The sequence below is a fragment of the Puntigrus tetrazona genome, chromosome 2 (assembly GCF_018831695.1).
Source record: "Puntigrus tetrazona isolate hp1 chromosome 2, ASM1883169v1, whole genome shotgun sequence".
Taxonomy (NCBI): domain Eukaryota; kingdom Metazoa; phylum Chordata; class Actinopteri; order Cypriniformes; family Cyprinidae; genus Puntigrus; species Puntigrus tetrazona.
In genome coordinates, this window is record NC_056700.1 from 19,401,004 (window position 1) to 19,414,319 (window position 13,316).

Genomic DNA, 13,316 nt, shown 5'->3' on the forward strand with positions numbered 1-13,316 from the left:
CGGAGCCAATTCCAACTCTGCAAGGACAGTCTGGTGCTTCTGACTTACAACTTTAAAGTAAGTTTTCTTATTAACTGCTACCTACTGTTCAAAAGTGAGTTTTGAGCAGTGAAGTGTAGTGCTTGTTGTTCATCTTTTCTCCCCGATCACAAATGCAGACATGTTATTGTGTTTACGAGGCGCAATGCAACACAATGCATAAAAAGACAGTAGTAAGTCATTATAATCAGTAATTATGTCCCCACTGGATGCTACAAATGCCTCATTTGTAATGGCTTTTCTTGTTTTTGTTTTGTAGCACAGGGATAAGGCATCACGTTACGATAAGAGGGTAACGTTTCTGCCACATGCTTGCTGTATTCGTTCAATCTCAACGTACAGGCGCAGCTTAAAGGAGAAATAATAATGTGAAGTATGTAAAAAATGTGTTTTTTGAAACTTAAACCGCATAAAGATTGAATTACACCAAATACACAAAATTATCTTTTTAGCAACATTATATGACCCCTTTAATCAGCTGTTTCGACTCATTCTGACAGAACCCATCCACTGCAGAGAATTTATTGGTGAACAAAACGTGGTGCTAAATCTGTTCCAATGATAAACAACCTCATTCCTATCTCGGATGGCCTGAGGGCGAGTAAATGTTCGGAGAATCTTCATCTGCGGGTGAACTATTTCTATTATGTGTGCTAGCGCTGTATTAACAGCATTAAAAGCAACAGCAAAATATTCCGCCTTGATGTTGGTGGGTACAATTACTTTATATATATATATTCAGCTGCAGCAAAATTAAGCACAAAGCCTGTGCTTGGTATTGTGGGTGCACAAAATATCCCCCAACAAAAAAAATAAAAATAAAAAAAATGAACGAGCATAAGACAATGGCAACTGGAGATGAAAATATTCATGTGCGTTTCTAACAGTACAGTGTAAATAGTCAGTGTTTTCTTAACCTAAACAAACCAAAAGAAGTCTATTGAGCTAGAGTGGAAGCTCTAGAGAGGGTAAGAGGCCTAAGGCAACTGACTGGTGAAGGGGGGGGGATGACAGATCGGTACAAGAGAGTAAGAGAGAGAGAGTGTGTCTCTGACGAGTACTCACAGGGGAGGGGCAAAGCTCCTCTCCTCACAGCTGCAGGACGAAGCCTGCAGATATGGGGGGCAGAGCAGGCTGGCTCACAGACCCTCACGCAGGGTGAAAGCTACAGTAAATGCCTAAAATAGACACAGGCTTTTCTGTACCACAGTCACAAGCAGCAGTCCACATGCCCCTCAGAGTCAAGTCAAACCCATGAGGGAGTGGAACACGACAATAAACCCTGCCCACCTCCCATTAAAACCCTCCCACCTCCCCAACCAAGCCCCGCCCACCAATTACATCAAACAATGACCATTCCATCCCAAACATTTAAGAGAGTGCTTTCATTTTCCTTCCTTTTTGAATGGATAGACGGAGAAGGGTGGTAAGAGAGGCAGAGAGAAAGAGAGCAAGACAGAGCGAGATGAAAGTGATTTTTTGAGTTTTAAAGGACATCATTAGACCAGTGTTTTTCATTTTAAATGCAAAGGTACAGAACAGAGCTGATCTTGCTGAAGTAACACTATTTCTCTTGATCATATCTGAGCTTTAGCAATGCTGGGTCATATAAACAGCTACAAAATCAAACTAAGATCAAAGTTTATAAACAATAACTTTAAAGGAGGGTCAAAGGCAGTGCATGTAAGAGTCCAATGCTAACCTTGTCATTCCTGTTGGCAAAATCATTGCTAAACAAGTGGAATTTCTGGGAAGATTAACTCAAGGTTTTGCAATTTAAAAAATATAATTTAGATTTAAAATTTAACGTTGAATATTCTTTTGCATATTAGGGATTTTCTTCCAACATAAAAAATATATATGCTTGAAATTATATATCATTAGGATAACAATTTGAGTGAAAAGTGATAAAACTGATAAAATTAACATAAAACGTATACTTTCAATGGAAGAAGCACAAAAAGTCAACTGCAGTAAAAAAAACAAAAAAAAAAAAAACTAAAACATCTGTATTATACATTATTATTATTAGGCTATATAAAATTACTATTTTAAATATTAATTATCAGCAACCATTATATTTTTATTAAATATTATTATTACAATTCTAGAGTTCAAAAGAACAACATTTGTTTAAAACATAAATCCAAAAAGTTTGTATGTTAGCTCATTTCTAATACGTTTGGTTTAACATTTTTCAAAAACAAAATAATGTAAAGGTTTACACTAAATTGATCTTAATGCAGAGTTTGGACTGCTCTGCATGACTGCACCGCTGGATTCTTCAGCGGCATAAAGTGGTCAATAGAGACCTTGCTGTGACATTTATGATTTATATGATTCAGTTAAAAGCAAACCACAACAACTGAACAATGTGTGGGCCATACGTGACGTGCATCAGGCAGCAAGACTGTAAACTGATGCTTATACAAAGAGCCATTAAGAAAGAGGAAAAAAGTGTCACCTGTGCTTTTGAGAGGAGAGAGCGGCACATGTAATGAATATTTCATAAGCCCGTCCCTTATCGGATGCCAATTTTCCATTGCAGGCCTTCAGGGACCTATATTTAACCACTTTTGTAACGTAAGGGCTATGTGCGCCGCACGATGGAGTCTGTCAGGCCGTACGGCCCCTCTTTCTCTTATCTTCAAAGCACAGGCAGAACATGCTAGGAATGTTTACGTCGCGACAAACGCACTTCCTGTCTCGCGAAATAACGCAGCCTACACATACTGCAGTTGAATGACAAGGTTAGCATTCAGGATTGAAATTAAATGACAAAAGAAGAAGTGCATGAAGTTTTTCACTGAATTTACCTTTACAGAGGGTTACAGGCTGGCAAGGGGGCCATGTGTCAAAACTGCGTAATCACAAGGAGGTTAAAAAAAAAAAAAAAAAAAAAAAAAAAAAAAGAACTGCAAGCCAGCTACAGTGGCTACATTAACTTAAATAACCATCATCATTATTAATAATTATTATCATTAGGAGAATCATGATCATACCGGTGAGTAGAGACGTGACTACCTGAGGCGTCCTGATCCCGCCCGTGTCAGTCGCGAGGACCGCTGCCCACCGCGCATGGCACTCTACATGTTAGCGTAGCGCCCTGCTAGCGGCCGCTACTACACACAGCACAGACAGCGTGTGAAGCCAGACTGTTTAGTAGCACACTGGCATGTAATGACTTATGTCCTCCAGCCCTCAAAAAGTAGAAGAAAACAAAAAAAGGAAAAAAAGAAACTGGGAAAGGAAAGCACAACCCAAACTTTAAGGACCTTTTCTGCATTATAGCTAACAAGCTTTCAAGCTAATTTAACATACTTGAAAGTTAAGTCTATTTGTTAAAGTTCAAACTGCTTTTTATTATCGTTACATTTTAAAATGTATATTTGTAGTCTACTTTTTAGAAATGAATAATTAAAATGTTCAATTCTGAGAAATGCTTGCTGTTAATACGATTAGCGTCAAAGAGAAAACTTTTATCCTGAAAGTCTTCAATTGTGCTTTCGGGCTAAATGCTGTCATACCTTGAAAAAGGCAACCCAAAACACCATGGCTAAATTCTCCCATTTGTACTAGATGGTCGCTAGGACAAAACATTTTATCGTAATAAGGCTGTCATACTATAGCTAAAAACAAAAGCGACTGACAAACATTGGTTATAAACACCCCAATGATGCAATCTCTGGTTTGTGCACACTAAGAGGTGAGTATCGTTTTAGTTTAGTGTGTGAAATACAACAAAAAAGAGCCAATGCAAACTTAAGTCAAAAAATGCATTTACATGAAAGATGTAGCTGGGACTCTTACCTGCTAAACCAGCGGACAGCATGTGCACCTGTGTGGAGTCAGGATCAAAAACATTGTTCAGCTTCTCTTTGGCTGTGGAGTAGGCAGCAAAATAAATTGCTCTGTGGACAAAACAGCAATTAACACCATTAATTGGTTTTAATGCTCTGTTATGCATGACAAATGCAACAGAAGCAGAAGAAAAATAGATTTAGCCCTGATTTCACAGACAAGGCTTATAGGAATAGTTCACCCAAAAATTAAAACTACCCCTTCATTTACTCACCTCCAAGCCAACCTAGATATATATAATTTTTTCAGACGAACAGAGTCAGAGTTTTTTTTTTTTTAATCCTGGCTTTTTCAAGCTTAGTAATGCTGGTGGATGGTGACCATTATTTTGAACCTCCATAAACTGTATATATCTGTCATAAAACTAACCTACTCTAACGTCTTCTGAAGCAGTTTGATGGGTTTTTGTAGCAAAATATTTCTACTTTTAAAATAATAACTCGATCACTTGCTGACCTCTGACTCGACGTTGCTTGCAAAAACTCATCGATTTGCTTGAGGCGTACAGGTTAGTTTTAGGATGGATATAGGCAGGTTTGTAGAGAGTTTTAAAATAACGGTCACCATCCACCTGCATTACTAAGCTTGGAAGAGCAAGGAAACATTTTTTAAAAACTCTGACTGTATGCACTTACAACGGCTTGGAGGCGATTAAATTATGGGGTGATTTTTCATTTTTGGGTGGCCTATTTCTTTAAGTCTAGTCCTAAGCCTAAAAGTAAATCTGAGCTGTTTCAACGGAAAGAAACTTGCACTGACTGATCTTAAAACATGTTTTAGTCTTAAAATGCACACGAGTAATGCTTTTTTCTAAAAAATTACTGAACTGAGAGAGAATACATATTTTTATAGATGTTTTCACATGAATATTTTTCAGTAGGGCTAGTCCAGAATCTCTATTACCTCCCCCACATTTTCCAAACATACTTCTAGACAAACAAACAGATATTACATTATTGTTATTAATGTAAATAACATAACTAACAAATCAAAAATCACTACTATTTTTACATAAATATTTTTGGTAATTTAGGGTTGACTGTACCCGTTTCTAACAAAATAAAGCAAAACAAAAAGCGCACGACATAAAGGGTCATCTATCTGGGGTGACGTGGCAAAAATATGTCTTGCTCATCATATCACATGTCCTGTATTAGCTACCAGATTTATTTTCTTAGACAGGGCAAATGCTGAAACACACACACACACACACACACACACACACAAAAAACAAAAAAAACATCAGGATTATTTAAATATAAAATTCCGATGTAGGACTTAAGCCTCTCTCTCTGGGAGTTTTATTTTCCCCCTTTGCTTTCATCTAGGTTACATAATTCTCTCACGCACACAACAAGGGGAAATTTTATGGTCTCACTGAACAACCTGCCTACAAGCTAAGCAGCCTGATGAGATGCTTATAAGCACATCCTTCCTCTCGCCTCTTCAGAACGACAGCCAATCGGAATTCCTCCGCGGCTAACCGACGGCCAATCGGAAGCCGGTCTAAATATCTGCCAATCCTATTCGAGCATAATGTTGTACTTTGCTGAACGGCTTTAATTTGGCCATCTGAATAAAACAACCCGACCTTCACGGGGAAGATGAAGATTTTACATAAATAATCTCGAACAGGATTAATCTAAAAACTGCAATTAATTATGGCTTACCATCTAAAGCGTATTGTCAGTACGTGAGCACGAGCGCGTACCGAGCCCTATTCTTTATATATGTGTGCGTTTAATCTTTACGTAACGCAAACAGTCACGAGGCGGCCGTTCCAGCTGTGACGGCAGAGGACAAACAGGACGGGAATTTTGAGAAATACATGCACAGATGGAGACACACACACACACACACACACCTCCTGCAGCATTAAAAGGGTGCAAACACTGAAATACAGACATTTTAAGTGGCTTAGTTGCAACACCGTCTCCCACATACCAATTTAAATGCGATTAAACTGCACAGACATGCACATTAAAGCTCAAGTGAATGAGGGCATGAGAGCCGCTGGTCTCTGTAGAATAATGATGACACACTGCAGTCAATGAACAAAGCACAACTGATTCATAAGAGAGACGGGGAATATTCACTGGAGTTAATGAGTCGCTGGACTCATACGGAGCAGAGAATTTGATCGCAGTCCCTCAAACGCTACTGAACATACTAGCTTTACTTTCGTAAAATGCTGCATTCCTAGTTCATTAGATTTTGGAATCCACTCTCCAGCTCCTAACCGTCAAGAACTAAATGAACAGCCCGACAGAAGGCCCGTAGTCAGTTTGGTCCATAATAAGACAGTGACATGATCCCCTGGTGATGATACACTTAGATTAGAGCAATGAGACATGACCAACGGGCCCCTTATGTAACAGTCTGAAGGGGGAAAAACAATATTATTTCTTTTCCATCTCGACTGAAGTGAAGAAATACAGCGAATCCCAACGGGAAACAGAGAGGAACACAAATCCAAAAACAAACGCTCATTATTCCAGGGCTAAAACGAAAACAGCTGACGAGTCAAACGCATACGTTTGTGACCGAAAATGAAAGTTCTAGCTAATAATTTCCAGCAGATATGCTTGCAAACTCTGACTTCTATAGTCTATTGCTATCATATGTTAACATCTTAGTTGCTAATAACATTTAAGATTAAATCAAGATCAAGTTACAAAGCACAGCAATATGCAGCACATTGTAGCTAACAGAGTGCAAAAATCAAGTTCCAGCTGTAATCCTATTCATTTACTCAAGTGCAAAATGAATTCTGAACAACTTAAACCTTTAAAGATAAACTTATCATGAGTTACGAGGATGTTAACTGATGGCATATGTTTTTGTTAATCATATTTAACAGTGGAATTCCAGGTAAAATACTGTATTATCCATGATTCTGTACTGAAATGTCTACAAATCAGAGAACTGAAACAAGCAAAAAACCCCTTAGACTTTGTTTACTCTCAAACTACTCAATTACAGTTTCCCTGCCATTACATTAATTTTATTTTCTCTATGGCACCAGATTACAAAATAAGTCACTTAAAGTTTCCTTTCCTATTAAACAGCTCAATACCTAGTTATTTTATTAAACAAACTAAATAGCCTTTAGCCCACAAAATTTGGTAACAATAAAACATAAGGTAAACATTTGATTAAACATTTAATAAATCAATTTCATTATTCTAATTAATTATTTTTGATTAATAAAAATTAATTAACCCTGCCAAATTCCAAAACCTAGGGCAAACACTGAATTATATATGCATATTTAGCGATAAACATAAAATGCATTGTTTTTCGTTTTTGTTTGATTGCTTTAAATCTGAATTGTCATTTAAAATGCTTCATGGGATCGGGCTCTTTCCATGATTAATTCTGTTATGTAAACAGTCGTGCAACAGTACTTTTTCTGATTTAAAAAAAAAAACATTTTTGCATAAATCCCTATGGGAACAATAAATGAAAAAATAATAGTCAGCCACTGAAAAAGTGAATGAGCGCTGCTGCGCTATATAGCATTTGTGTTTTGCATATGGGTCATACCTGGATGGAGCCACTCCCACCAAGTTGGGCCCAAGCCCCCTAAAGAGTGAGCGAGGACCTTCTTTCTCTAGTATTAACCTGAGGAAAGAGAGAGAAAGTTAAAACGGAATATGTAAAAGGAAGAGAATCCAAGGTGCAAGATTTAATAAAATGTGACATGTTGTTGCCATGACATTCATCATTTGCTTCAAAATCTTCAATAAGTTATCCAGATCAACTGATGGGTTTGAGAGAAAGAAGTTAATTTAGAGATCAATGTATCTTAATCAATGCTGTGTGTAACTGCACACATGACTGTGTAAATTATACAGACGGCAGTTACTTAAACCAACCTACAAGGGTTACAGGCATTTAGCAAATCTAGAGGATGGAGTTGTGCCGACCAGCATTATACAAACTAGCTGAAAGTTTGCTTTGCCTTCAAAAAGGACATGTTCAGATTATTCTAGGATTCCTCTTTCAGAAGTTTGTTTTAAAAAAAAAAATTAAAATGCTGCATCTGTAACTGATTTTCTCTTGACCTACTTTTCAAACTTTTTCCCTCTGATTCTGGAGTAACACAATAGGCATGAATAACACTGCTTGCCTCGGGCCAAAAAAACATTGATTCCAATCCCAGAGAAGACAGCAAGGCTACACCCAGAAACCATAGCATTGCAACATTTTGCCAGACTAGCAGAATACTACCGAATGTGGCATGCGGCGCACTGTTGCAGCTAAACTAGTCTCATAAGGCCAAATAACAGAAACAAACAAAATAGAAAAAGTTTGAATTTAGTATACAACACCTTTATCTATTAAATTCATGACCACAGGTTAATGGGAATGACTGTACAAAGCCTTCTATGGAATCTTTAGCAACGCATTTTAAATAGTTTGCTATACGGACTAGTATTAAGCCGCAAAACTCAAGACTCTGTGTGAATGAATGAAAGGAAAAGACACATGGTCTTGTTTACTACATACACCGAAGCGCGTGTGACCTTTGCTATGATTTCAGCATCTGTCATCTCAATGAGGACATTAATACATCAACGACATCTCCAGAACTGCTCTGAGAGTTACTTCATGTGAAGTTTACAGTTTCATTTGAGCAAAACAGCAGTGTCATGCACACGGAAATGTAAAGGTGTTAAAATAAAGGTTTGGTTTAGATATAATTATTAGACATAATAATTAACCAGAAATATATTCCTATTATTTAGAATAATGTATGTGATGCCAAAAAAATGTATAAAACTTTATTTTTTTAAGAAATAAATCACGCAGTATATTATTTTAATTTTAATAAAAATTGATTTAAATTTCATTAATTAAATAAATTAAATCTGGGTGAAACTTGTTTACTGTTTTGTCCTTACTTGAGAAAAAACTTGAAACACTTAATAGTGGTAAAGAATTGCAGAATACAGACATTTTGGTAACGTGACAACACTAGCTTTTAGGCATAAAAACACATCCAAAGGATAAAGTAATACATGGGATAGGGATGACTGGGCAAGTGAGCGTCATCAACTGGCTCAAAATTTTTTTATTGTGGATCTATCACCCAAAACGGCTATAATAGCATTTTTGCCTGTCTTTCATGGCAGGCCAGGAACCATTTTAGCAGAATGTAGGCAGATGCAGGTATCCTGCTGGCATTCAAGCCATTATCCTACCGCTTTCACCTCTGTGGTCACTTTCCAGTGAGCACGAGAGACTGAGCAGAGAACAGCTCTGATTGCAATTTCAAAAAACACTGTTGATCATAAAGATCAACAACAGATTTCTAGTGTTTACAGTACCGACAAGTATAACAGAAATATGCTGCGATGTTTTTGCAGTTTTCACATGTTGTTTTTGAAACATCTTAACACTGGTTTAAATGCCCTGGATCGTGATAAGCCAGATTTTGTGAGGTTGGGTTTCAAAGTACTCACTTGAGACAGTGCAGGGGCCCCGGTGGGGACATGCGGGCCACGCTGGGCCCATTCACAGTGCTGAGCTGAACCTCTGAAACGTAAAGAGTCACCGAAGAAGACTGCAGCCTCGTCTTCACCACCTCCAGCGGACATGTCAGTATTGCACCTACGGTGCCACCGCAGCTAGAAACAGAGAGAGCATATCAGTATCCACTTTCAATTACGCAGTATAAAATTTTAATGAATTACTAGTTCAGTCAAAATATATATATATAATATATATATAGGTTTAAAAGAACAGCAATTAAATAAAATGAGTATCTGAAATAAAATGTTTTATGTTATGTTTGACCAATTTAATGTGCACTTGCTGAATAAATCATTCACTTAAAAAAACACATGCATATTGCTGCCCCAAACCTTGAATTATTTAAATATATAAAAACAGGCATATCATAAATGCACAGACGATTCTACAACTACTTTTACACACCACTACATTCTGACATTTTAGCTTTTGTCGAGTATTAAACATCAGGTATGAAACAAAAACAGACATAAAAGTGTGTTGCATTTTCTTTCCGTTGACATTAGAGTCGTGAATGCAGCCTTGACTAACATCTGTACGTGGGGGTCCTGTTTAACATGCATTTGCTTGTGCGAACGTACACAGGAAGAGGAATGAGGAGCTTCTAACTACAAGAGGAAAAATACCTAAACCAGCTCACCTGAAATAGCGTATCAATCACAGACAACGTGATGGGTTTTCACTAATCAACTTGATCAAGAATAGAAATAAATTACTCACAACTATGCCACTAAATGTCAAAGGTCTGACAAGACATCTGTCAATCAACCTACCAAAAAGCTCCTTAAACAGATTCCCTGCTTTTATTGTGTGCATAAAGTTGACAAACAAATAGAACTGGAGGTTGATAACACTAAACCTGCTGACCTCAGAATTGAATTCCTGTGTTCTAAAACCTGCATCTCTCAAGGTCTATTTTTTGTGCCGCCTTTCAAAAGACCGACCCACATGCAGGGAGCAGCTGTGAACTTTGTCCCAGATATGAAGCCCTCTGGTTTGTTGCTGGTAAGGTTTACACACTCACTCACTCACTCACTCTCTCTCTCTCTCTCTCTGGTCGGCCAATGAACAGTATGATCATGCAGACTTCACGAGCAAAACCCATTTGCCACTCCTACTAAAATGCTCTGCAGAGGCCTTTTAGAGAAATTCCACTTGTTTTTTTTTTTAATTATTGACAGATACTTGCAGAATTCTTAAAAAAAAAAAATTATATTTATATATTGCATGAGGAGTTTTTTTAAAGGGGGGGGAAGTAACTCAGGAAGAGAAGAGAGAAGCTGCATTTAATTTCTTTCGAAATTCAAGATCGAATAGATGAAACTGTTACACTAAAGTAAAGTCCCCTGGTCAATGATTAGAAGTTCTGAAGTCCAGTCAAAGGTCATCTGACCAAACTGGCCAAGTGGGTCCCACACAAGTAACACTTGTGGTGTTGTTCATGAAAACAATGTGTACATTATACTTTTGCATTGCGAACTGTACATTTTTATTATTATTATCATCGTGCAAAATTTTTATCTATCCACTTGCCATGCATTTGTTAATTTACAAGCCAGCATGAAACACGGGGTTCTGATTATCTTTGTGACAAATAAAAAAAATTGTGCATAAATAAATCATTTCAATTAAAAAAAAAACAACTGCCAGTTTTGATTTGATTATGAATTTTGCGATGCAGACATTCAAATTACAGCCACATAACCTTTACAATTTTCACAGATAATAGTATGAGCACTGCTACTATGAGCCTAAACTACTTTGTCAAAAAAATATGGTGTCAATAACAGCAGTCAGTCAATGTTATCTGTTAACTGCCCATTCACAGAAACGGTTGAAATAACAATCGATTAATTTATCAAACAGCTCTTTCCAGTGGAAGATGGTCTGTTCTTAGATATGAATCAACTGATATGAAAACATTACAACCACCTGTGCGACAAAACCTTCCCCGAGGGGATTTTGCCCACGTCGTGCTGTTATTATTAAAAGCTTCTTGTTAGACCTCATATCACCCTCCAGGGTCGGAGTCATCAAATGACCTTCAGAGATATAAGCTTGTTAAAGAGAGATAGACTCCCCTCATATCTGCCTTACATTCCTGATTGTGAAAATTAGCGAATTAGTAACCTTTGATTCAAAGAGCGAGCGGAAAAAGGCCTCACAGAACGCAAAAGAGCAGCCAGGGACATGCAGGAATGAGAATGGAGTCAAAAATAGCTGTACTAATACTAGAAAGATTGCTGTCAAACATCCAGCGTCGAGCTGACGGTTGAAACCACAGGCCTACAACAAAGCTTCTGATTTTCTACAGGAAATGGTATTGCTTCAGGTTCACACTCAGCTTGAAGGGTAGAGTTTTTCCTGCCTTTCATCTGAATGGCAAATAGCATGAGTGAAAGCATCAATGCAACAACAGTTCCCGAAAATAAGAAAACGGCCATATCTAGAGAGTTCCAGATGATTCTGTATCTGTCGCATGACCTTGCATTCACAGCATCGATCATCTGTAGCATGAAGATTTGCTGACAGAAGCTAGCTAGATAATTCACAGCGGTGTTGAATGAGCATCTAGCGTTACCTGACCTTTCAGAACGGTCAACAATAACAATTAATGTGTCCGATATTACATTTTCAAATCAATCAAGCGCAACTATAACAGATAAATGTCAAAGAGAGGGGCATCAATATGACAGTTCTGATAGATCATCTTGCCTCAAGCTCGCTACTCACCCTCCAGCAAACAGATGAACCAGGGTGTCCCTCTGACTCATCCTTTAGCATTCTCCGCACCCACACCCAGGCCCGCAGTGCAAGCAAGAGCCGGACAGCTCCGCCGAACCCGCTGCGATCCTGATGCACCGTTCAGTTTAATTGATGTGGGTGATGATGATAATAACGCGCACGGTTATTCAGCCCGACGTCTCGCGGGCGAGATGCGTCGCGCGATGCAGCTAGCTCAGACCGCTAACGGCTGCTGATGTGCGCAGACGCCCCTTTTTTACCTCAAACCGGTCCGTTTTTAATTTATCACGATCTTTTCTTTTAAACAACACACACAGCTATTGGATATCGAGGTTGCGGTTTCAAGGGACGCGCTTTTATGGAGCAAAATCCGCGTAGAGTCGGTGGTGTCTGTGATTCAGAGGCTGCTGAAGAGCTGACTGAGACGGACAGCAGACTCGCTATTTACGAGCCAATCAGCAACCGCAAAACAGAGGCCGCGATTGGTCGGTTCGCTGCATGACGTCTATTTTCCCCGCCCCATCATGCTCCTTTCACATGATCACGCAATTGATAAATCGTAAATATTGATTTATCTCGTTTCTCAGAGTTTAAAACACATATTTGCAAGTGTGTTTATAGGTCGAATTTAATTCTGCTAGTATAGTGTCCCAGAAACGTTAACTGGGGTTTATTTTAAAATACAGCGCCATATTTCTAGCTGAGAATGAATGAGGGCATCCATAGTAGTCTGTTCAGAAATATTATTTTTGGTGTAGCTATTGTAATAGACACCACTGTTAGTTGATGCACCTGCGGGTCTTCCCCTGCACTCGGTTCCCCTCACATGGAAAAATATTGGATTGGTTGCTGATAAAGTTTAGGAAGAAAGACATGTAGGGACATGTCTTCCCCACTTAAAGATAATGGAACAAAAATAGATTTTTGACACTTGTTGAGCAGGAGATTGCAATTTTGCGATTTGTTTGTTAATATTAGGAATTATCAGGAAATGTTCAAAGTGTGGTTAAAATCAGAAAAATCACTGTAATTATTTCCATAATTATATTCAGCTCCACAATACATACACACACACACACACACACACACACACACACACACACACACACACACACACACCTATATATATGCAT

At 38.2% G+C, this 13,316-nt stretch overlaps 1 protein-coding gene across 1 annotated transcript in view; it reads right to left on the reverse strand.

The window, feature by feature from the left end:
• The window catches only part of slc25a36a (solute carrier family 25 member 36a), a 17,540-nt gene extending 4,939 nt beyond the window's left edge, over window positions 1-12,601 (reverse strand). The window contains exons 1-4 of the mRNA XM_043218563.1: window positions 12,172-12,601; window positions 9,369-9,533; window positions 7,447-7,524; window positions 3,850-3,950 (exon numbers count right to left, since the gene is read on the reverse strand). Coding sequence (XP_043074498.1) covers window positions 3,850-3,950; window positions 7,447-7,524; window positions 9,369-9,533; window positions 12,172-12,212 — 385 coding nt within the window. The 5' untranslated portion in view covers window positions 12,213-12,601. The remainder of the gene's footprint in view (window positions 1-3,849; window positions 3,951-7,446; window positions 7,525-9,368; window positions 9,534-12,171) is intronic.
• Between the last annotated feature and the right edge of the window lie 715 nt (window positions 12,602-13,316).